We start from the raw sequence: 26,337 nt of genomic DNA, 5'->3' as shown, positions 1-26,337 counted from the left end.
TTTCCTCCGAAAGGGCCTTTTATGTCTCTCCCCTGCCTTTAATAGCTGCAGAAGTGAGTGCGAGATGAGGCAGCTGTAGATGGGATAAAAATCAATAGTTACTCCCTTCTGAGTCATCAGTAACTAAGTCTCTTTTGGTCATTATCTTACAGTTTCCATGACTCCACACACAGTGTCACATTCAAAATGCCTGCCACAGTCATTCTATCTTCTTGCTACCAGAGGACTACAGTTTTTTAAAATCCACTTTTATCTCCATACATTTGGTTCCTCCATGTACAAATCATCATAAAAAAAAGCAATGGCACAGTAATGAAGGATATTTTTGCAGAGAGACCCTCCTCTAGGAGCTCTAACCTTTCAAACAATGGTGCAAATCCTCATCTTACATCAGCTTGACACTGGTGCAATTCCAGCATCGAAGCCACTTCTGAGTTACACTTTCATGAAGGAAGTGAAATCGGGCCCATCTATTGCAAATCTACACATAGATAAAGCATTTTTCTTGGGGGAAGACCCTCCTTTCAAAAACGTGAGGGTGTTTTCAATGACGTTGACATCTCGTTCTGCCACTCTGACTTCCACATTTGTGCACTGCTGGAGATGCTTCTGGAAGTTCCCACTAAGCAGGATGTAGAGAAAGGGATTAATGCTGCTGCTGGTGTAGCTGAAGCAGATGGAGACATAGTAGCTCATGTAGAAGGTCAGTGTTGGCTGAGAAACCTGAAGATTCATGAGCTGGATCACATGGAATGGGGCAGCGCTTACCACAAACACGCTGACCAGAGCAAGCACCATCTTAGTGAGCCTCATGACTCTTTGCCTGGGGATACTGGTGGTGTAACTGCAAAACAAGGAAGGATCCCTAGCAAGGAAAGTCAAGGTGGGAAAATGATGGCATGGATTGAGTGTAACAATGAATGGCAGTTATTTGAGACCAAATACGCCTACAGTGCAAGCAAAGGCCAGCTCTCAACAACTTCATTTTTTTATTGTGTGCATATTATTGTTTCTTCTGCTTAGGCTGTTTGATCCTATGTTGCACACATACAGGAGCCACTGAGAATTGTTTACATCTATCTGATGAAATACTGACAATAATTTTCATTAAAAATGCTTACTCTTTTTCAACATGGGAGCTATATAGCTTTGCATCCCTTTTCATCTATGACTACTTTTTGTGCTAACAACTGGAACAGAAATAGCCAGTTAAAACATGACTATTCCCAGCTTAAAGGAGACTTAGAGGAAAGAAGCAAACGACCCTCCTGCCTGAGGAATTAACAACCACACTGAAATGGAAATCAGTTTCCTTTTTCACAGAAAATTGGTACAAGCTGAAATCCAAAGCATGTAGTCCTAGAACTAAAACATGCTGATGAGGAGCTGCTGTCACGGAAACTGGGAAGCTGTATTTCATCTGTTTCATGTGTCAATTTTCTTTTATCGCCTAGACTTCCCCAGGCTGTGAACAGTGGCTAGGGATCCTTGTGGGGCCTGAAGTCCCCTTCCCAGGGGAGGGGCAATGCAGCCTGGGGGCACCCGACCTGTAGCTCCCTGGGGCACAGCAGCTGGTACCATACCTGCCACCCACGTTCTCCCAGGGTTTCCCAATACCTGAACTGAGAGGTTGGAGCCACAAGACCCGGATGGGCAGGTGCCCTCCCGCAGCCAGAAGTGCAGGGTTGGGTTGTGCCTTTTTGTTGTCCTCAGACAGACTTCAGCCATAACTTTCTCCACAGTGTTTCCTTCTAATTGGGTTATCTTGCCCTGAATCCCATCCCCAGTCTGTTTCCTGGGAACCTAATGCAGTGTCTGAAGCACTGAAAGTTGCCTGATACAGTGCCTAAATGTTGTTTTAGGACTGTTCCTTTTGGTTGTGACATATAAAACCTTTGCAGTGTGAGCAGAGCATGCGAAATAGGAAGAAGCATGAATAATACTTTACCTTCCCACTTTCTTGTTTTGCTGATACATCTCCCACGTGTAACATAAAATCAAAATACAGCAAATAAATATCAGTGGTAAAGGAAAAAAGAAAGTTGTTATAGTAAGATAAAGCATATACCTGTAAAACAAAATGCAAAAAGAACAAAGTGATTACACAAAGACCATCTCATAAATGTAAAAAAATACAAATGACATTTTTCATAAAGTGGTATCTGATTTGTGATTCTTGATTAGAGATACACGGAGCCTGTTTTAGATAGCAGCAAGTATCTAGAACTGCAAATATTTTTAAGTCTTAAAGTCTGTGTTCAGCACTTCTAGGAATACTGACTACAAGAAGATAACCACAAATCATACCTCTTAGCTTTCCAAATTCTGTATGTGTGTACTTTTTCCAGCACCTTTATAATTAGTGAAAATTCTTGCAAGCATTTATGCAGGACACAGTCTGCTTAGTCCCCTGATATTTTGCTAGTCTGATAGTCGACTAGTGATGACCACCTTCTGAGCACAGTTTTTTCAACCATTCTTGCACCATTACAGTGATCTAATCTACACCATCTTTCCTAGTTGGTTTGCTGATTTTTTGTTACAATTCAAGTTATTTTGTTTCTCTTTATTCTTTATCAACTGGAGAACTTCCATCAAAGAAGGAAATTAGATTGTTTTGTTATAATTTGTTCCTGACAAATAGACGTAGATTCTTTCTTATCACCTTACAGATTGAGAGCTTAATAATTTGTTAAACTTTCTGGTTATTGAAGTTCATTGTTTTTTACTCTATCTACGAGCGCCTCCTTTTACTTGTCTTCATACTTTTCTGTGTTAAAACCTCTAATGTGGAACTAAACAAGCCTCTGACAATTGGTCATGCCATCTGAGAGAGGATGGACTAGACTGAATTCCCCAAATCCTTTCAACCCTGTTTTTCTCCTATTTTGTCTGATTTCTTTCAGGCTATTGGGGGTCTCATGTCCTTCAAAAGTTCTTGAAAATAATCAGTCATATTTCAGGGATTGTTTTTACTAATACTTTAAGTCTTCAGGAGTGAATTTCATCAAGGTTTGCTGACATGAAAATATTTAACATCTGTACTGTTACACATTTTTTCTCTTTTTCTGGTTCTCCGGAGTTAGAATTAATTCCATTAAAAACCTGGTTGCAATTCAATGGGGGGGGTGGGGGGGTGGTGGGGGGGAAGCTGGAACAAAAAAGGCTCAAATACACTCTTTAAGGCTTTGTCTACATTAACAAGTAGTACAAATGAGTAATGAAAATCCGTAGAGTGAAGTACTTGGTGCTTAGTACATGACACATTAGACTCATGTTAGGGGGTTTAACTTTGAATTTTCTCTAATTGGATTCTGTGGATTGAGGACTGAGTACACAACACTGGTTGGAGTCCATTCATTGAGTTCCCAGAGCACTTCTTCCAGTCTGATTTCACCTGAAAAGAATACAGATCATGTGCTCTGAGACTGCTGAATAATGTGAACTCAAGTGTGGTAATTAGAGACAATTCGGACACTCACTCCAAAAATACCTTCCTTATGGAAATGAACATGCTAAAGTAAAAACAACAGTATCAGCCAAAATTTGTTCTCTGTTACATAAGGTTTTTAAAATTTTCTTTCATGTCCCTTGCTAGTCATCACTCAACAAGCCAGCTTGAATTTACCAAATAGGAAGGAATCTGCTTGGCCATGAGATACTGGAAAGTCATGTATGCAATTTGAGGAGTGTTTAATCTCTTCTGTGATCTATATCTTCCAAACATGACAGTCTGCAAGGTCAGAAAGGGCAATGAGATCCCATTTGTGAACAACAGTTGCCTAAATGCAGCAAGAGAAGATAAGGAGAAACAGAAATCCTTCACTGTTACATTTGCTATGGGAGCTGTCTTGCTGAATTTGATTGCACTGGGGCTGCCTCTATATTACCAGTACAATCTGAGATGCAATGATTTGAATGATACAAGGCTCAGCTTCAGCCTTTAATTCTACTCCCTCCCTCCCTCCCTGCCTCCCTCTGTCTGCCTGTCAGGGATGTCAAAGACAAAATGGGTGGTATCCTCAACACCAGCTGAAGACACGATCCCCTGAGCTTTGAAAGCTTACGAGAGAACATCATCAGGTGAGGTTAGATCAAAAGCACAACTTTCCAAACCATCTTTGAACTTTATTACTTTTGAGTGGACCCACACAGGGAACATCAGAATAAGCGATGCCACCCACAAACATAAATTGACTCGAATTGTGTTTGATCTTGTTCTCAGGTGGGTTAGGCGAAATGGCTGCACAAGAGCGAGGTACCTGTAAAAGCAGGTAACAGAGCAATATAATAGAAAAACAATAAAATATTTAGTTTAATTTGCTGACTGCAAAATAAAAATTCTAAGAATAGCTATTGCAAGCGAAGGAAACTGCTTTTTTTAAAAGTTGTCTAGTACCACATGACAGAATGGCTTTTATTCAAGCAATTCCCTTAACATTCAGCAAGTGTTGCTATAACTGATCAGGCTTTTGGTCACAACATTATTTAATTAATGAGATAAAAGTTTTTAATAAATTACAGTAGATTAGCGTGTAGGGGAGAGAATTTAAAAACTCAGACATATAAGAAGCAAGCAAAGACAAGGGCAAGACTGCCATTTAAAAAAAAAAAAGAACTTTCTTATATATTTTAGCTCTAGGAGTGCTCAAGTCTGTTACAGTTGTAATTTTAATGTTTAGTCTCCACATAACTGAAGATACAACTGAAAGACTTTACTACCTTAGAAGTAACCTTCAGTTAGCAGCGGCTTACAATACAAAACAAATACAACTTCTTTTTCATGACCTTCATATTTTGTAAATCTTTGGGGTGAACTTTAATCTCTCAGATCAAAATGGATTAAAGTGGACAATCTTTGAGCTGAAAGTAGAATATTAAATGCAACAATTCACATGTCATAAAAAAGAAAGGGAAGTTAAAGGGGGGTGTATTTTCCCTCCATTTTTTTCAGGAGTGAGTAGGGTAGGTACAAAGTCCACTTCATTTGGTACACTTTTTAATTTCCAGATGAGATCAGACTACCTGCTAGCATGACCACTGATTCCCAGCTTAACAACTTGTTTGGGAAGAATAGTGTCAGATCATCTTAGAATAAATTCTACAAATGTAAAGAAACCTGACAATGAATTTCTTCCTTTTTCTTTCCATCCTTTGCACACGCAGAATCTGGCATATTGGGACAAGCTGTAGGCCTGGCCAAAAGGTACTGGGTTGTTACAGGGCATCTTGAAAAAAAAGGGTTAAAAGTAAGAAAGAAGAATGTAAAGAAGATACTTTGTAACAGCTGTGCCTGGCACTTAGACATATTAGAGATAAAGACTGTCTCCACTGACTCTCTGCTAACTAGCAATAATGATTAGCACAAGGACGAATCGTAGAAAAATAGAATAGACTGCCAAAATAGTGCCCTAGAGTTAACTTGTCTCATTATAATCTCATTTTAATACTAAAAAACACACCTCCTAGGTAGAAAACCCCAACCCAATTAAGCCCCCTACTCTCTGAGCATGTGTGGTGAATTAAAAGAGAACTGTAACTTTAAGATGAAGTAAGAAAAGTATTAACCAATAGTTAATTAAGGGGTAGAAGCAGTAGGCGTAACTAACTTTGTTAACTGTTTTAAATACCTGTCACGATTTTAACCCAGTGTGCAAGCTTTGTGGAGAAATCCCCTTGCACCCGGCGCCGCAAAAAACATGCCTGCTTTGTAACTCTGTGTGAGTTGTGAAGTTTGTTTCCGCGTGTCAGGGTGCAGACAGTATGCAATGGAGGCTGAAAATTTCCATTGGCCTGGGTGTTGGTCCTGCTTTGTGGCTGTCAAACTCACTACGCTCTGTAAAGCAGTTTGAGGGGAGCTGCAGCACTGCCATGTGATGGCTTTGAGGTGATATAACCACATGAGACAACCAGAAACCAGCACTAACTGACCTAACTTTGGTGCTCCATGGGCAAGCTGTCACAGCTCTCATCAGCAGGGTCTCCTACAGGAGACCTGTCAGCAGGATGATTTTCATCACATTGCTGCCAGCTTAAGGATATGGTCAGTTACTACCCCCTCTGATATGTGATGAGAGGTCTACCACTGAGTTCCTAGCTCTGTAGTGGTGGCTATACCCATTGCCACCCAGATTGTGGGTGACTGGAGGTTTATGCTTCTGTCTTGGACCCACGTCCACCAACTCACTCCCTATGACAGGGAAAAGGGCAGGTGGAAGAACTCAACCTCTGGCAGCAGGATCTGGTGGGTGGGTGCGGAACAATAACGCTGAAGAGAAATGGGTGAGATGAAACTTATGGAGAAAACTTGATTCATCCATTTATCAATTAATAATTCTTAAATTAATAACAAGTGATACAGCTAAATGAAAGCTCCTGAATGTCAAAGTTTTACACCAAAAAAAGAGAGAGGAAGCTTTGGAGCATTTTTTTTTTTCTTTTAGAAAATGTCTATTTTATGACCAGCCTCTACAAAATGAATCAAAAATTTAATTCTGTCCTTTTCAACTATATCACAGATGTCTTTTTTCATGCATAATGCTGGAAGAGTTTTGGGTAGTAGCAGTGAAACACATCTCTCTTGTGGGAGTTAGATTGACTCACTTTCTTTTAAAAAGACTGAAAACTCTGAATCATAGTCACAGAAACCTTTTGAAACTGTAATTTTCTGAAATTAACTGAAAATGAGTGATTTACTAGCTGCTATGAGAAAGACAAATTATATAGGAGTTTCAATACTTGAAAATAATTTTCTTAGTGATTGGCTATTAGCAGCTTCTCTACCAAATTCCATACTCTTGACTTCATGTCAGGGTATTAAAACTTGTACAAGTTGAAAGGATAAAACTGACAAATGTTTAAATACTGGTGAAACTTTCACTGAATTTTAGTGCTTGTAGAGCAGAAAAAAAAGACAGCCCAACAAAACAAGACAGTCCAAGCTAGTTAATATGAATGTTAAGATGGTTTCTAGTACTGCTGAAGAAGGCACCTATTTTCTAAAGGTTTATTATCTACAGGGGGAATCCCATAGCACTTGTGCTCAGCTAGTTAAGAAAGTTGATTTGGAAAGTACATCATTCTTGTAGAAGACTTTTTTTCCCCAGAAAGTAGTATTTTCGGTGTGTTCTGAACAAGGGCCATTAAAGATTAATTCTCTATTGCTCTCAAGCTATACCATAGCTAGAAATGAAAAACTCTCTCTCAATCAGTGAACTATTTATTGTTCACAGATCAAGTGAGAAAAATACAGAAAAAAACAATAAAAGCCTGCAAGAAACACTCTTCATAATAATGTGATTCCTTCTTAAAAACATTTCATGAAAGAAAAACAGGTCTAGACATGTATTAGGTTGATTAAATTATTAGAAATAAAGGAACAGAGTTTGGTGCAGTTATTCTAGTTTTACATTGTTAAAAACACAGGAAGCCAGATAGGCCTATATAACACCAACTGCGATGTGTGCAAATTGAATGTTGCATTTTGCTTTCAGGCACCCTGGTATGCATCTGCATTTACTCTACTGAGACTAGGAATGCTGCCGTGAATTTCTTCAATGCAGCTGAGAGAAGAAGCTTAGTAAGTGACTGGCTGCTTAAGAATGTGTTCACCAGGCTGAAACCTCAAGTTTAATTAGACTGTGGATTAAATAGTCCAGTACTGGTACCACTAAATAACCAGAAATATCACCAACTGGACAGCAGTAACTATCAATACTTGTAATTCCTTTGCTGTGTTGCCGTGTCTGTATTAATACATAGGCATACCTGTACATTTTACACGATATAAATATCTGATATAAACCAGCAGATCCTTGTCTGTAGGTGCCAGCGATGTGTTGCCTGCAAGACCTTGGAATATTGCTTGAGGTCCTGTACTTGTTTTTCACAGATCTCGTTCACCAGCCTGTCAGAACAAGGTGCCTGCAGCACCTCAGTTGCTTGGTATTATTGCCCTTGGGCCAATGAAGATCAGGAACCAGTGCATAAGATCAAGAAAGATTCATATTTCACATGATAATAAATTATTTTCAGTCTTGCTTGAATATGAATATGAAAGAGATTTCTTTCATTATTCAAGCTTTACAACAACCAAGTTCTTTTCATCAAATAAGGTTAAAGTAATGGCCATTATTGCTAGAATCAGCAAAAGGCTTTTCTGTTATATGATATCTTAAAAAGCTATGTCTAATTTCATGCAGTTATTCTCAGTCCTCATGATGGTGTCAGAAAGAACAGAAATTTTCTACATTTGCAATGGTAGAACTACTTTGTACCATTCTTGGTACAGCTACCTCTCCTATTTCACTGGCTGCCTCAAGGAAATAGCTTCTGACACTGATACTGCTTACAGGATCATTGTAATTGAGAGTAATTTACAGGCTTCTCAAGTTCTTAAAACTTGTGATTACTCCTGCTTTACACAAAATTTGACCTCTTAGTCTCCATATAAGCACGGTATACTATGTACGGTTTGAGCTTGCTCTCATTTTTTAAGTGGTGCAAACAACATCTCCGTGCAAAGTAAGGGAGCAATACTGCAAGTCTTTTTAAAATCACCAGCAGAGATGTTTCCAAAGCATAAATATTGAAGAAAGTTACAATGGACATTATAAAAAAAAAAATCAGTGAATAAACTGTGATTTAAAGGAAGTATTTGTGAGAAAAAGAAAGTGTGTAAGATGGAAATAGGGCACGTGGGGGAAACACAGAAAAGTGACATTAGTAGCTGGCATGGAGTAAGAAGTGGACCTAACCAGGGACCCCTCTTCCCACATGCTGCAAGGAAGGTGACAGGACATGATTTTCCACCCTTTGCTGTGCTCTCCATCCACCCCGTGAGTCACCTCTTAGACATGCCTGCTGCCTGCCATTAATAAGAGATTGAACTTTATCTTATGCCTACATTTGGGTAATACAAAAATGCCTTGATGCTTTCAGATGCTTCTCCTTAGCAGGAAGGTTTCAGTGAGATCTCCCTTTTGTGTCAAGCTGGTAGAGCTCACAAGGTATCTAACCACAAAAACATTGGTTATTTCTTACTAGCTCTTTCATTAAGAGCTGTGTATTGCATAAAGGTTTCTAAGACAGGTTCACATGCACAGAGATTTATTAGCAGGGTCTGTAGCTGATGCCATGTGGTTACTTTAAGGGAAAAATGAAAGTGAAAAGAGAGACTGTGGAAAGGTAAACCTGTCGTGAGTGCCCAGCTGGGAAGAGAAGCAATGGAGGGTCTCCAGACAGGCATCCTTCTCTGGGTCTCTTCTCCAGTACCGTACATGGTTCCCCTTGTAATGCGTTTTTCCACAGTATCAACATAGTTTTCAACAGGACTCGCTTCCTACCGGTTGCTCCTGCTTATGCTGCTGTTGGTGTTGCTGAGAGCACGCTTTGCTGAGGCTGCACGCTGTCTTGCTGTTAAGTTTGGGGCATGCATGTTTTTGGGTTCGCTAATGTCAACCAGAAGCTTTGACCACAGGGTAGGAAAAGGGAGGGGAAGAAGGGGTGATTCTCACGCTGGTGGCAGTCACTTCCCATGAGAACCCACTGTAACAACGTGGTTGGGTTTGCAGGTGCAAGGCCGGAGTATAACAGCACAAGATCCACAGCGTGGGAACAAGGGGAAAGTGCTGCCCCAGAGGCTCTGGGAAAGGCTGCTGTGGCAGCTTGGGTGACCGGGCGCAGAGCTGCCAGCAGAAAGCCAGCTACAGAGCTTCAGAGAGAGGGCTGTTAGCGGTCCAAAAGGCTGAGGCTCTTAAGGCACCGTGCGACGTGTGGCTTAACAGATGGTATTGCCTTTGCTCAAAGAACCAGAGCCCAGCGCAGCTTAAAACTTACCAACAGTGAATGTAACTCATTTTGATAGCAGCTGCAGTCCAGCGGTTATCAGACTAATGTAGTTTAATGGGCATTGAAGATCATTAAAGGAAGAATGGCATGTACAAAGGAACCCTCTAGCCTGGGATGGGTATTGAATGCACATCTTCCAGCTCCAGAGGCGCCCGTCACTACCTATGTGTTAGCTAATCCTGGCTCCTTTTGCTGTGTGGACATTATTTTCCTGGATACACAACTGAGTTTTCGTAGGATTCTCACAAAAGTAAAGGGCAGGATACTAATCTTGCCTTAAAATCTGGCCTGCATATTTGTATATTTCCCTAAGTATTGCAAGATGACTTTTCACACTTTCTGGATCAATTATTTTGCTGGACATTTTCATATACTGATATGTGACTATAATGGGTAATTTCCCTAGGTTTTTAATTCTCATTTTTAATATTCATCTGAGCAAAGGAAAAAAAGTAATTTAATGTACTTAAAGATTAAATCATTAGGCTGGGTGGAAAGAAAACATCACCACAAATTCAATTCAGTGTAAATGTAAATGATTCTTTTTCTTGATAGAACTTAAACTTATTCCAGCCTGCTGGTATTCTGACTTAACCCTTCCCCAGACAATAAGAAATTAATCTCACCCTAAACACTTATCAAGCAGCCTTTGCCTCCTTTCTTTTGCAGCAGTGGGTTTCTATCGGTTGTTTTAGTTTGGATGTCATTTTCAATCTTGCCTATTGTCCAATGATGAATTTGTGAAATTAAACGTGAGTGCTGCATTTGGGAAAACATGCTGTTTTGAAAATAAGGGGTAATTTCCACTTCAAACAGGGAGTGGAACTTAAAGGCAGACACGTGCCCTCATCTGACAAAATATTGGTAACAAAAGAGTCTTTCGTTGGGAAAAGTCTGAAGAATGCTTACCTGAAACAAACAATAACAGGAGTGTCTGAGCTGCGTCTCTGACACAGAGAGCTGGAGAAGGAGGTGGTGATGGAGCCTGCAGATGTCTCAAAAAGTACAAGGCACCAGGTGTGTGGTGCCTGTTACTCATGCCTATTACAGCATTTCTTTCTGCCATTCTTCCAAATTTGCTGTTACAATGCTGCCTAGAGAAATATCTATGAGACCAGCCATCACCAAAGGTACGTAATATGATCATGAAAGCCAAGGTGACACTTTGAAAGAGAAAGTACTTCATGGGAGCACGTGCTCCTGGTTAATGTAGCTAACTGCACGTCATCTTTTCTGATTTCTAGCAAAGCCGTAAACATGTGGACCTACTTCTGTCATGCATATAGGACAAGTAGAGAGGAAACATGTCTTAGGGCTTGGATTTTTCCTTGTTTTTTTTCTTCCTACCTCTGGATGTATCTTAACCTATCATATCTGACATCCTATTGTCTAACATTATTACCATGTATTGCATATTTTCACAATATAGTATACTGACACTAGTATTATCATTAATATAACTAATTAACATAAATTATCCAGTTAATGTTAATTATTAGTTTATAATCTGTATTGGCTTAAAACGTACTGCAGTTAGGATGGCCCCAAGAGGCACCAAAGTGTGCTATGCTCAATGTCAATTGATGGGCCGCTCAGGAGATGGAGCTTTTAAAAGGCTTTTAGTTTTTCTTCTGGCGGGGATGTTTGTGACTACATGTGAAGTGAAGCAAGGAGCGACAGAAAAAGGAGTGTGAAGAATGAGTAAATGGATTAGTCCATGGCAAATCAGGTGGTTCTGGTTTTAAATAACTGAAAGCCCATAACTTTCATAGAGATATGGCCCCACCCTACCAGTGATACTGCCTTGATAAATATTTCTTAGAGCAACGTTACAATGGGCAAACCAGGAACATATTCTCTCATGCCTGTCAGTCTTGGCTGCTGCAAATGCTTGGAACACCTGCCTGTTTCTTCTCAGCTGTCATGGGGCTGCTTACTCGAGATTTATCTTCCCAGCTTGACAGCTCCATTTATGTGCCTGAAGCCTTAAGAGGATAGGCCAAATAAATGTTTATGCAACCCTCAAAATTGACTGGTACCCTATGTAACTCCCAGACTTCAGGAACTTTGCTCAGGGAAGTTTTGCCATGTACAGAGATACTTTGCAAACAGGATATTCACAAAAAGCAATTATTTATTGGTTATTACAATAAACAACAGACAACAGACACCTAGGACTAGCAAGCTCCTAGGTTAAGTGTTAATACTTTTACCACCCCTGTACAGCACCCTTGAGTCTTTGCTGTACAGCTGTCAAAGGGAGTGAAGGGGCATCTTCAGACTCCCTGATTCTCTTTAGGATTTCATACCTCTTCGTGCCAGTGTTTCTCTTCTTGAACCTTTCAGTTGCCAGCTGTCTCCACCTCAACTGTCTTATCTCGCGATGCAATCTTACCTTTCTTAGCACACATGGTTCTACTCTAGGTACTTTTGCCCACCTTAGCATTTAGCAACTTTCTTACGAGGCTGAGACAAGATTATACCGCTGTGCCATACCAAAAGTATGCCTTGGATCACACACAACTGAACACCTATCAAGAGGATTACACCTTTTCTTATAACCAAAGTTTGCAGAAGAAGTAGTCAGAAGCAGGTGCACTCTGTAAGAAGGCACCCAAACATTGGCATTTTCCTATGACATGCTCCAGTGGAGTCATGCTACAGGGAATGAGATGTGCCTTACAGCCTCCTGTCATAGAAAGAAAGTCTGACATAGGTTTTACCAGCTGCATCTTGTATGGCATTAAGGAATAAGGTATTATGTGACTTCTGAATCTGCATTAGTTATTTTGAACATGTAAGCCTTGGCTCTTTTCTTAAAATGTCATAGATCAAAAAGTTCCTTTGCCATTGTAAACAAGTCCCTAACATTGCTAATTGCAATGTTCATATTCAGTTTAAGTCAAGTGACTTATTGGAATGTTCTAAGTAACAACATTAAAATGTAGGACATCATACCAGACCCCCTTTTCACCCATCCCACCATCTCTCCTGTCTCACCAGAGACTGCAGCATAAAAGTATATCAATATTTGGGATTGAGGAAGTGCTGTCTGCAGCACACACGGTTCTGATTTCACTTAGGCAAGCGATATTTTCATTGAACAGTCAAATTTACTTTTGATGTACATGATGGTAAATTATATTAGGATTGTTGTCTATGCGTGCCTATGTGCATCCTCATCCAGAGAACAGGTGGTGTGGGTTGCTTCTTAGGAAGTTTTCTTTTAACTGATAGGCAAAAGTTCTGCTACCAAAGTTTCATTCAGGATTAATTTATCCAATGTTGGCCTGTGGCATAAACAGGAATCTGTATTAAAAAATGTGTTTGATGTCAGTTTAGAAAACTTTCTCATAAATTTTAATCAGCATACTCAACTTGCATAATTTTTACAGCTTTCCTTAGTATTTTTTATTTCATATTAAAGTGAGTAATGAATAGCAAACTTTTATACATTGTACCCGTCATAAATTGACCCCTAATGCTCCATGGAGAAAACAGCTGGTTTTGCCGCTTCTTAAGATCTTATAAAGAAATTTGATTTGCAAAAAGAAATGCTGAAATACTAAAGTCTCTGTTGGACCATTGCATGACACAGTTAACTCCTATTATGAAGTAGTGGGTTTATGGGAATAAAAACATTATCCAGCAATATGACAGATATTAATTTGCATGTGGTAGTAATTTTATTCAGCTCAGACTTCTGGAAGTGCCTTCCAAGGTCTGACCTGCTCCTGTCTTCCTTTAGAAGTGCTTTTATTTTTGAGAAATGTGAAAGAGAATATGAAGCTGCCCAATGCTGCATTAACCATAGCATTTACTAATGTGTAATTATGTTTCTTGCTTTTATTGTGAATTTGGGATTATTTTACAGTCAAATGAAATCTGATAAACTCTGCTGATTTTTTGCAAAACAGCTGATTTAATCTTTTCACTTAATGAAAGCTCCCGGGTGGATTCAAAGGTGCTTTTCTGAAACCATCAAGCACTAGACAGTTTGGGAGCTTGTTATGTGAAAAACCTTTGTCTCTCTTGGCTATAGTGTCATAATTGGTATTAACAGTGATAAAACAAATGGGAGAGAAATAATTTGAAGAGCTTTCCCTAGGCAAGTGTATTTGAGATGGAAAAACTTGCGTCAAAATAGAAAAGAAAGCACAGGCTTACCCTCAGTAATTTGGAAAAAAACCCTGGAATTGGAAATTTGGAAAAAATAGCCCTGTCTAATTTAATACATGGCTTTACTTGGGACATAAACTATTTTTTATACCATGTTTTGATATTCTGTCTTTCCTCATTAGGATGTCATGTCTTTTTCCTGTCTTAATACTTACTGTCTTTTGCATAAATTTTTCTCTCTAAACAGCAAGATTAAAGACGCTGCTATGTGTAAATTCTTTAGGAGTATAGGAAAAGACTGTCATTTGTCACATTACTCATATGCAAATATAAAAACAGGGCTTTTCAAATGGAACTTCAAAGGAATTGATAATTTCTTGGCCCTTTTTTAACTACATGTCAACCAAATAAGACTTGTAATATCATGCATTAGTGTAGCCCCTTTATGATAGCCGTACTTTATCAATTTCAAAATTATTTCTAACTTTCAGTTTTCTACTTTCTGCTTTCTGTTTTCTGATAATTTTTCTCTCCCTCTCTTTAGTGACTTCATTCCACTTCCATGGAAGCATGCTGTCTCGTATGATACAAGTTCAATAACAACCACCCTTCCCATTGGCTCTGTTTATTTATCCTAGATCATAAGTTCAAAGTCATCTCTTGAATGTCTTCTTAAGGATTGACTAGTGCCTCATGCTATGCAAGGAAGTTTGTCTTTTTATTTTCCTCCATGCTCTTTCTGACATGTGAAAGAAGACCTCTTTGGTCCAAAGCAGACTTCTTTCCTGAATTTGGTCACTTTTTCCTTAAGATCAAGAATATACAGAAGTTGTTTTTGAAATCTGTAGTTATGATAAAACCTAAAATTCTTGTACTCTTACTGCATTTTAACAAAGGTTTTAAAAAATAACAGATATAGTAGGTTTCTGCAGTCTGCCTGGAAGCCAATTTTTTATGTTAAACAAGGACGGTTAAAACAAAACTAGTTTTAGTGACATTACATCTTTACCAGAAGCTGCACCTCTGAAGATAAGCCCCAGAACAGTAATACTGATGGTGATTAGGATCCCTTAAGGCCTTGTTCATAGCATGATGCTATAGCAAGACTTAAAATACTTCTGCCACCTCCACAAACATCAGAAGAAGATTCCTGCAGTTTTCAAAAAATCATTAACCATAACTGATGGCATTTCTCATTATTGAATTACTACAGCTTTGCATAAACACAATCGGGTATTGTTGTCCTTAGGTACAGAATGAAAATCTGAAACCACGGACCTGTCCAAACTCATTGCAGTCATAATGGCACTGCATGTAAACTGATTGCATGTGTCCAGGGAGGTAATGATGGTGCAAAGAGGGCTGCCAAAAACCCACTAGCCTCCACGTGCCCATTGGTGAATGAGAAAGGGCATGCCAATAATATGAACCAAATCTGCTATAGCCAGATTGCAGATGTAGATATCTGGGATAGTTTTCTTCCGAGTTCTGAAATGAATTGGAAGACACGGAGACGATGACTTGACGTAGTTACTGTATTGTTTTCCAAATATGCTGTTGGTAGAGCAGACCTCAAAATGGAACTGCACACAAATAAGTACACCATCAGAACAACTATTTTAGAGTTTAGATATTTCAAACTAAATATTTTAGGCTCAACAAAAATATATTGTTTATAATTTCGCTTTCCAGTGAGGTTGAATGAGCTATTTAGTTTATTAACATCAGCACAATTATTCATATTCTCCTTCGTAAACTATAAAGTGTTCAAAATAAACACAGGTCTGATGGATGTAGGAACTCTAGAAATATCAGCCTAGCATAAACAGGAGGAGACATCAGAGCCTTTCTGTGATGCAGCTGACTCAGGGCTGAATCTTGCTTAAAGATGCAGACAAGAGGTTCTCAAGTGCTCAAGGTAAAAAGGGAACTGGTGAAAGAGCAATGATGCTCTCAGAAAAAAAAATAGTATGCAATCAAATATTTAAAGATAGTCTCATGAAGTTTATACATACATAGAGAACACAGCTGACTTAAAACTGTATGCACAGTCTTCATCCAAGTACTGAGGGTTTGGATTTGCCAGTTTCATAATGTCTGTATTGCATAGATTTTGTGTGATACATACGCTTTCCTAGATTCCTCTATCAAAATGTAATCCTTATCTTGGTACATCCCCTGATTTAGGCTTGGATTCCTCTATCAAAATGTAATCCTTATCTTGGTACATCCCCTGATTTAGGCTTGGAGGAATGTCATACATGCAGTTGAAATAATTCCTGACTTTAACTTGCCTTATTCTATACAAATCAAGGAAAGAAGCACAAAGCATCTTTGAAAAACACTGATATTTATAAAATACTTTTTAATTACAGGACTTTATTAAAAAGGTTCTTATCCACAATCTCCATATAGCAATCACCTTACCTAAATTCACTTACAGATTAGATGTATAGTCTAAGCTATTTGTCTAGGCTTTCTCTCAGTATCTCTAACCAATTTTTTTTCCCAGTCTACTGCAAAGTACCAGTTTATTTGTCATTCTTACTGGAAGACACAGAAGAACCTGCAGCTGGGAGAACTCCACCTGGCTGCCCACAAACTACGTTCAGAAGTCCAGCTCTATGACCAGCACTTCCTAAAATGACCTGTGTGAGGAGAGTTCCTAATTACATATTCTTCATGTTGCTTTCACTTCATGCTACAAGCTATGAAATAACTATGTTTCTAAAGAAACAAATTTAAGGTAGCGGGAATGAGCCACACAAAAGTATTTTTTTCAAAAATTTTTAATGAATTATGAAGTATGATTCACTGTCATCTGGTTATGATGCTGAAACCAAAGCCAGACATCTATAAAGTATATCTGCTGGCACTAGCGACTGGAGCTTGTGGAGAGAATGACCCATATGTCATCTTTTTCCTCCAGTGTCTTTAGCTCTGTGAACTTTGAAGGATGCAAAATCTCCAGGAAAAGAAAAGCTCCAAACTGTGCTTCCTGCAAGGTGTCAAACAGTACCATTATGCTTAAACACAAAGGTTTCAAAGCATCTGAAAACTGCCTGTACACGTCATTTAATGAAAAAGTTAAAATGGACTTTTTCTGCTTTATTTCATTCACATTAACAGGATAAATCATACTAAATTAGAAATTACATTTGGACTCAGGATGAGAATCTCAAATTCTAAACTTGCACACTTTATGCTAAATTTAATCAACAAAGAATATACGTTGAACAGCTGTCCCATGGTTGATGTAGAGGGAAGTGTTGTAATATCTACTGTCTCATGCTTTACAGTGAGCTTCAGAAAATGATGCCTTTTTAGATCAGTGTCCAGAGGCCAGGACATGTATTTTCATACAGATTTTCATATAGTTTCCTGTGGTGGCTCAGTGCCACAATATTTAAATGGTAACTTATGTAGTAAACTTTATAATCTCAGATAATTTTGGCCACATGCTATAGTTTATAACTTTCTTGTATTTTATTAAGACAGTGGTGCTTGCCTTCTGTTAAAACTATCACTTTACCAAAGGAAAAAAAAAAAAAAAAGCCAGGAAAACAATAGTGATAGCCTCCATTTCAAACTTCTTTCTTTTCATCCTTTCAGTGCTTTCTACCTTCTCGCCACAGATTTGAAAGCTTTTCAAGCCACAGATATTAGCTGGTCAATTCATCCTTCCACCCATGCCAGGTTAATTTCCATCTCTGAAACACCATATGAAAAACGTACAAAAGCACAACTGCTGTTCTGCAAAATCTGTGAATATGTCAAATCTGTGATTAGTCCTACCTTCTCTTCAATTCTACTTCTACAGATTGAACTCATTAAAGAATGGTTTTGAATGATCCTAATCCATTAAAAACCGAAGTGTTGAGCAGACATGACAATGTGATAATCCATATAGTGGCTGTCACTCCAAAAACAACTTCGAGGAACGTGACGAGTGCATTATGTGTTGTCATCAGTCATTATTTATCTCTTCTGACTGCATTATGTGCTGTCATCAGTATTTATTTATACCCTCCCGGACAGAGAGTCTTCATTAAGTAGAAACTCAAGTGTTAATGTGGAAGCGATCTTTCAGGTCAAAGACAAGATGATTTGTAAGTATCACACATTTGAGAACACAAGCACATACCCTTTCTTCAAACAGCAAAGGTGAAAATGGCATCCCTTATGGCCTAGGTCTGCAAAGGCAAGTAGCACCAGCTTTAAGGTCATCTTCCCACCTAAGCCTCTCCTCCTCTACAAAATCTAACCATCCCCAGCAAACCGGCTTGACTTGGAGGAAGCTTTTTTAAATTTACAGCTCTGATGTCCATAGCCCACTTCCCTTCTGCTCTCATACTTTGAGTTTACCTAGATCCTCAGTCCCTGAGAAGAGCAGGTCCAACAGCAGCAGTCCTATACCTACTTAACACTATCTTGTAGCTGTTTTGTGCTGGTAAGCGTGTACTGTGCTCCCTCTTGGATCATTTCTGTGCATGTTATTTTCCTATAGTGGTTGAAAAAACATCACAATAATTTATCAGGAAAGACTTGTACTATCTTTTCTGCTTTTAATTGGGGGTTGGATTCTTCTTAGCTAATTTTATCAATTTGAAATTTAGACCTCTAACGTCCCCAAGTGATCTTGGCTCCTATTAATCACTGCAGAGAAACAGAACTCTGGGAGCAATTTATCCTGTCTTAGCTAGGTATATGGCAAAGATGATATGTATTACTTTCAGTAGTGCCTCTCCGTGGAGACACCCAGATGACTGGCTTGGGCAGTCAAAGTTAGGCTGGAAAAAATTTGCTCATATCTGTACAACCAGGTAAGTTCTATAAAATCTTGTGAGACTGAATCTTGCTCAGTACCAGTTATGAAAAACTGCACAAAGAAATGGCAGCCATTTCTGTTCTACGGCTATACCTCTATGCCTTCCCTCATTTAACCTTATCTAGTGATGAATACTTCCAAGTAATTCAACTATCTAATTTCTTGTTGGATGACAGCATTATCTAATGTTTAGCATTAGATTAACAATAGCTACAGAAGTTTGTCCAAGACATTCCGGTCCAAAAATATATTACTGTTCGACTGAAACTCACAGTCAAGCCACATAACATCACTTAGAGATATGTATCAGTTGCTGTGCCAAATGTGGTCATGGGAAGTCCCATATTTCTAACATTAGCTTGTTTTTTATTTCTGAAACAAATCTGAAACAGAATCGTAGAAATCAGAGTAAATTGACAGCATGCTGTCTCAGTGCAGAGACACTTAGCTTTCCCATCTCAGTGAGGAATAAAGAACAGAACAGTTGAGATATGTTGTAGGGCACTGGGTACGTTGTTTAACATGTTGGGGTTTTTTTGCTTGATTTAGGAAAAGCAGGAACCTAAGATTGGAAGAGATAACCCTTGTCATAGAAGTGAATCCTCAGCTGTCACAGGCAACAAGATCAGAAAAGACTTCCTCATAACAGAGTAATTTCATCTCAGAAATAATGATTTTACTTCCACTACTCCTGAAGGCTATCACAGGGCATCACGGTTCTAGAAGGTAAAAATCACCTTCCAGTTATCAGCCTTTAATAGCTCCTAACTGGGGTCTACCCAATTGCTCTTGTACCAGTTTTGGCCTTTAGTTTAAACAGTCCTTTACCCTTTCTGCTGTATTTGAGCCTGATTTATAGAGAGCAAGCATACACCTCTGAGCCTTTTTTTTTAAAAAAAAAGAAAGTTAGGTGAATTTTCATAGTTCTCAATTCTTCTGGTTCTAGTAATTGTTCTTTTCTGTTCTTATTCCAGTCTGAATATCTTATCTTTCCTGGAAACAGCTGGTGAGAGTTGTATTTCAGGCCTTGTTATGAGCCTGAAGAATTAGCATCTCTCTCTTTCCCCTGGAAAGGCAGAGCCTTACATATATTACAGCTGTGTGTGCTTCTCATGCAGCTTTAGCTGATTGACAGCCCACAGCAATCCCAGGAGTTTTTCCTCTGTTGTTTTCTAACTGACAGCAGTGCTTCCTGTTTATAAAGAAATAATAAGAAATAAATTCTATGGCTTTGTGCTTTGTGCTATTAAATGTTACCACATTTCTATTGCTCTTGTCCCTCCTCTACTCTTTATCTGGTTCTTTCTGTATGACAGCCTTATACTCCTTCACATCAGCCACATTTCCCCAGCATATGTCATTAGGAATACTATTGACACACTCTTACACTTTGCCTCAGGCCTCTGAGGGAAAATATGAAATCTGGCTGGCCCCACGATCAGTCCCTGAAAGTTCCACATTAACCTATTTCTCCTGAAAATCTTTTCAGGAAACTTGTTTCTTACCAACGTCACCTAGTACCATCCACATTTTAGCTAATTTTTTTCTCTAGTTATAATTCTTGAACTCATTAGATTGTTCTTTAGCTGAATTAATAACTTCCAACGTGACAACATATAAAATCTGATAACATAAAATCTCTGATCTGAATAGGCTAGCTGTATGTAGCGGTTTCAGAAATATTCTACTGGTGGCTACATTCAGTTGCAAATACCCCTTTTCCAGCTGAAGACTCAGAATGCAAGTAATAAGTGTTGTGACACTTATTTGCAATCTCTATTTTAGGAAATGCTATTTTACTGCTTGCTATTAGTTACCTTATCAAAAATCAAGTTAATCTGAAAAGCCATACTTATAGATAATTGAAATTGTATTTGATTCCTTTTTCTCTTCTGTAATATACTCTTCCTTAAAAATGCAAAGTTGGACTAATTGGGGTTGTCTAGGCCACATTTTCCCTCTCCAGACAAAGACATAGCCATTCTCCCACCAACTGGTCCACCAAAGTCAGTAGGTTTACATAAAATGCTTGCTAGCAGAACTGCAGTTTGGGGGACCAGTTTTTCTGGGTTGCTGGGATGAAGATTATTGGGTACTTCTGGCTGCCACTGAACTTTTGCAGCATTTTTTCCATTTTCTTTCCAATTAAATAGCAACATATCTCACCTCCCTCTATTATTCCCTGGGGATGAAATTCATTCACACAAGGAGGGTCAGTCAAAAGTCATCAAGTCACTGATTTTTAAATTAAATCTCAGTGCATAGACATACATTACATGTAACTTTCATTAGGACTTTTAGTTATTTTCTCCCAGTAAGTTGCAGATAATATAATTTTAATTCACACTTAAAAATGTTTGTCCTTAGCTGGCAGACCTGCAAACAAAATTGGAGAGCTGAAATTCCAAGGTTCTTTCTTTACTATGTTCTACCATCAGTAAAGCATTTGCTACTGGAAAGTAAGTAACTTTCTAGTTAATTAGAGAGATAATCTAGCTTTTCTCTCTTTTAAAAGAACTGACTCTGTAACACTAATGGAATTTAAATGTATGCATGAGAAAATGTGTTCAATAAAGAGTGAAGACACAACTCGGAAGCAGAGCCTTTGAGTAGAATCAGATCTGTTTAGTGAAAGGTGAGAATTTGACATGGTTATTTTTCAAAATGTAGCTACATTTTAAATGTACATTCATCTACAGAGTCTGAGGTTTGTGGCTGTCTTTCTTAGTGTTGGTAACTACCGCATTAACTTTTTAACTCACTATTTTCAAATTCTTTTCCTGTGTGTAATTGTTCATGCCCATAAATTTGAATGCAAATATGGTTTAAATTATATTCTTTTTTTCCAAGTCATTGTCTGTGTCTGTTCCCTCTGTCTCTCATATTTTTATTTAAGCTAGACAAAGGCTTTTCAGCAGGGACAAAAAAAATCTTTGTTCCTTCTCAGTTTCCTTCCATTCTATTATTTTAGAGATTCTACAACTAATCTTTAGACACTCAATTATTTCTTTTTTCCTTTCTATTCATTCATACATTTAAAAAGTCATATTGCCATTATGTTCACTTCAGACATACTGTTTCCACATTTCTTCTCTTCTGCATTCAGATTATGAGCTACAATGTCCTTGAGTGTACCAGGCATTGGATTTCTGGTAGTTTCAAGGGAAGTTTACTAAAGCTCAGGGTTTGACAGTCACTTAGTCCTAGGCTGGCCTTTGGAAATATTTCCTTTAAAAGCACAGTATGTAGGGGTGGAGTCGACCTATTAATCCTTGTAGAGTGTGATATATATTAACACAAATCTTTATGTTAAATTTGTGCTGAAGATAAAAAAAGTCACTTTTTCAAGATACATGCTTATGGATTTAGAGCTTGTGGTAGCATCAGCCACTTGACAGCAAATTCCTATTATATAGAAAAAGAAATCTTTTATTAAAATTAAGAGACTAGAAGGTATTTTCTTGCATAAAGGATGGCTGGATCAGATTTTACGACCCCAAAAACTTTAGCAACTTCGGCAATTTTATCTTCTCAGAATACAACAAAAATATCTTGAGGTATTAATTCCTGTCATGTGAGAATCCGTGATAGGCACTAAGGCCCTTGTTTCCAGAAGTAAGGTGATGCTGGAAAAAAGCAATGAATTACAGCAGCAGGAACCTGCTATAATGGGGAAAAGTTAGATAGAGCTCTGTTATTAAAATAATCTGAGGTAGAAGTGCAGTTTTCAAAGGAGAAAAAGGCTATATTTCAACTGATCTTAAAAGTATTTTGTAAAACATTATAATGCCTGGCTAGTACCGTAACTGAAGTTTAAAGTTCAGTCTAGCTTTTACGTGTGCTAGTGGGACAATTGCTACCAATTATAGTGGAAGCCAAGGAAGAAAGCATGTATTTTGGTTTCCTTGACTATGTTTGAAGTCAATCATGCACTGAAGTGCTTTCTTAAAGCAGAAAAGGCTAAGCAGGCATACATTACCACTATCTGTAGTAATGATTTAATTTTTTTTCCATGAGAAGTAAATGTCAATGACTAAACGAAACATGAAAAACTTGCTATCCTTGTCTTTGCTGGGCAATTCACTTCCTTAGTGCAGTCCTCATTTATGTTTTCAGCAATAAATCTTATAGCAAAATGTATTACATTCCATACCTTATTACTGTGAACACAATGAGGATATTTCGAACTAAGCCTGTTGAACAGATAGTTCCAATTAGAGAGGGAAGGATGATTGTCTCTGCAGCACTGATCACCTGGTAATGGTGCCATCCACTCCAAGATCTGTTAAACAAGCCCGATGTACTGTTCTGACAGGAAGGCTGAAATTCACTCATTCTTCAGCAACTTCAGGACTTAGTTCTGTAGCAGCAAGAGAAAATAAGTTATTTGTGCACTAATCATTTGAATATCATTAGTTAAGTCTGGTATCTGAGTGTACATTACTGTTTAATGATCATCTGAATTTCATAAAAACCTTTCACCAGAAGTTTTTGTACATTCAGGATTGGACATAAAAAAACTGGATGTTGTTGTTTTCAGAATGAAATCTCTGATGTAATAACTTCATTATAATGTAAACAATCTTGTAATCATCCAAGACACACCATTTTAGAACCACAGTGTTTATTCTTCTCTCAGAAAACCCACTGTCCACTTTTTCTCTTGGCTGGAGTGGTCCCAGTAGACAAGAAGTTGAACACAAGCCATCAATATGCCCTTGCAGCAAAGAAGGTCAATGGCATCCAGTATTGCATTAGGCAGAGCATTACCAGCAGGACAACAGAGGTGATTCTTCCCCTCTACTTAGCCCTGGTGACACACCTGCAGTGCTGGATCCAGGTCTGGACTCCCAAGTACAAGAGAGACAGGGACTTACTGGAGGGCCATGAAGTTAGTGAAGGGACTGGTGCATCTGGCATATGAGAGACTGAGAGGGCTGGGGTTGTTCAGCCTGGAGAAGAGAAGGCTCAGGTGAATCTGAGCAATGGGTGTAAATACTTGGTTGCAGGGGAGTGAAGATGTGGGAGCCAGACTCTTCTCAGTGGTGCCTAGTTACAGGATAAGAGGCAATGAGCACAAACTGAAACACAGGAAACTCCATCTGCACACAAGAAAGAAATTTTCCCTGTGAGGGTGGTCAAAGCCTGGGTGCCCTGAGAGGTCGTGGAGTCTCCACATATCTCCATCTCTTTGAATATCTCCTAGAGATGTTAAAAAAACCAACTGGATGTGGCCCCAAGCAACCTGCTCGAGCAGCCCCTGCTTTGAGAAGGACGTTTGACTACGTGATCTCCAGAGATGTCTTCCTACCTCACCTGTTCTACGATTTCTTGAATATGTGAAATATGAGACAATGATGTTAGATCTAATTTTTTTATTCAAAATCACCTCTAATCTTGTGTGTCCATTTTGAGATGCCTGAAGCTACAAGAAACCTATAGTTTTTTCAGCTATAATTATATCTGAGGACAAAGCTATTGGTGCAGATGCATATAGCCCATTTCTTCAACAGCTCCAGCTGTTGCAGTAAAACTATCTGTCTTCTATCTCATTCACTCACTTTCCATCACACACTGAATGAAATCAGAGTCTTTACCTTCAAGATACCTAACTGTCTAGATATGCAATCCTATATTTCCTCAAGTAAAGTTGATATATTTTTCCTTAGATAATTTTTTCCCACCCATTCACCTATGCAACCGTAGGTTGAGTGTCTGCTTTATTTGCCTAGTGCAACTTCAGGCTGGCGGGATCTGAACAAATATATAAAGACACTCTGCTCAAAATAATTTAGTAAGTCCTGCAGAGAGTCCAGCAACTTCAGATAAGGCACTGAAGAACAATACTGCCCTGCGGTTACACCCATACCCAACTTTAAAAAACAGTAAATTGAAAGGCAGGTCATACTTGTGTATTTTTAATCCTAATTTGGGACAAATTTACATCTGTAGCAAATTTGATCTTTATTTCAGTAAATACAGTATCTTAAAGCAATATTGTACCCTGGAATGAAGTAAAAAATTCCTTTATGTAATATAAAATTCCCTTATGCTTTCAGAATAAAACCACCCTTTTACCAGATTTTAGTCTTTACGAGATGATGAGTCACTGCTCTTCAATAGCATCAAATTAACAGTAGCAGGGTTCTGCTGTTCAAGATACAAGGAAGGCAGTGGGTAATAAATGCTTAATTTACTTGCTGAAACCAGGGGGACCAGGAGGCTACCAGAAATAGGAAAAAATAATGAAAATAAAATGCAGAGACAGATTTTTAAAAAATCTAATTTAAAAATAAGCAGTTTCCTGTTGTTTACAGAGAAGAAACTTACCTGCAACAATATGTTCCCTGAGTACAGATAGGGGGGTAATTTTTACACTTGTATAAGGCATTTAAGTCGAAGACCACGAAGAACTTTACAAACTCTTTGTTTCACAGCAAAGCCACAATGTAGGAAAGTAGCTTTTGATGGTGAAGTACTATTTGTGCCATATGAAGCCTGAGTGAATGGCACGTGATCACAAACACAGTCACTTGTATTGGTGAAGATAAATGGCTCCCTCAGTGAAAACAATTTCTCTTCACAAATATGCTTGAAACCGTACCTTACTAAGGCATTTATAAAATACATTAGAGGCATGATCATTATATATATTATAGCAAAATCGCATACTTTTCAAGAATTAAAAAAGTGCAAAACCCAAAACTGGTTCTCTTATTGGTGTAAACTCCCATTCCCAATGAGTGATTGATCCAATGGTCATTTAATAGTAAAAAGATACACTGGCCTAAAAAGAAACTTGTGCCTCTTTACTGCTTAGCTTCTATGAAGTAAATGAGTGCTATCTTGTTAGTAAAAAGGCCAGATGAGAGTTTTTCAGCCAACAAAAAATCATATTTCTTTCTGTTTGAAAATGTAAGATCAGCACTTCATGAAAGAATTGGGAAAAGAATAATAATTTACTTTATTAAGTAGAGTGTTAGATATAACAGACCAGCTCTAAAGCTAATAAGCCCTTCTTTTTTTCTAACTCTCTCAACTGATTTATTAAAGAGCATTATTTTTGTACTTGCCTCCAAAATTACCGACATCAATCACCCTTTAAATTTCAGCTGGAGAGTAGAAAAAAGCCTTATAATTTAATTAACATAATTCCTGAAAGGGCAGACTATTCAAAAGTGTATCATCAACATTTTTCAGTGACAAAATGTAAAAGCTAAAATATACTCTCTGAAGCTTCAAATTTTTAATACATTTGTCATGTGTCCGCATTTCCTCTGACAACCTATTACGATGCAAAAAATGGAAGGCTGAGTCAGTAAGGAAAGCCTCTTAGCTAACCTAAGTTCAACTATAAAAGTGAAGCAGCTCAATGTCCTTCTTGTAGTCAGGGGCCCAAAACTGAATACTGTGTTCAGTTTTGGGCCCCTCACTACAAGAAGGACATTGAGGTGCTGGAGTGTGTCCAGAGAAGGGCGACGAAGCTGGTGAGGGGTCTGGAGCACAAGTCTTATGAGGAGCGGCTGAGGGAGCTGGGGTTG

The 26,337-nt window shown here is 38.4% G+C and overlaps 1 protein-coding gene across 1 annotated transcript; it reads right to left on the bottom strand.

Moving 5' to 3' along the window:
• Window positions 1-435: 435 nt before the first annotated feature.
• Window positions 436-23,131, bottom strand: MCHR2 (melanin concentrating hormone receptor 2). Its single transcript, XM_059831663.1, is given in 5 exon segments — window positions 436-844; window positions 1,949-2,068; window positions 4,068-4,262; window positions 15,247-15,456; window positions 22,950-23,131. Coding segments are annotated over 5 exon segments (1,116 nt in total).
• Between the last annotated feature and the right edge of the window lie 3,206 nt (window positions 23,132-26,337).

The sequence above is a fragment of the Gavia stellata genome, chromosome 2 (genome assembly GCF_030936135.1).
Source record: "Gavia stellata isolate bGavSte3 chromosome 2, bGavSte3.hap2, whole genome shotgun sequence".
NCBI classification, from domain to species: Eukaryota; Metazoa; Chordata; class Aves; order Gaviiformes; family Gaviidae; genus Gavia; species Gavia stellata.
This window is presented reverse-complemented; position numbering and strand designations above follow the sequence as displayed.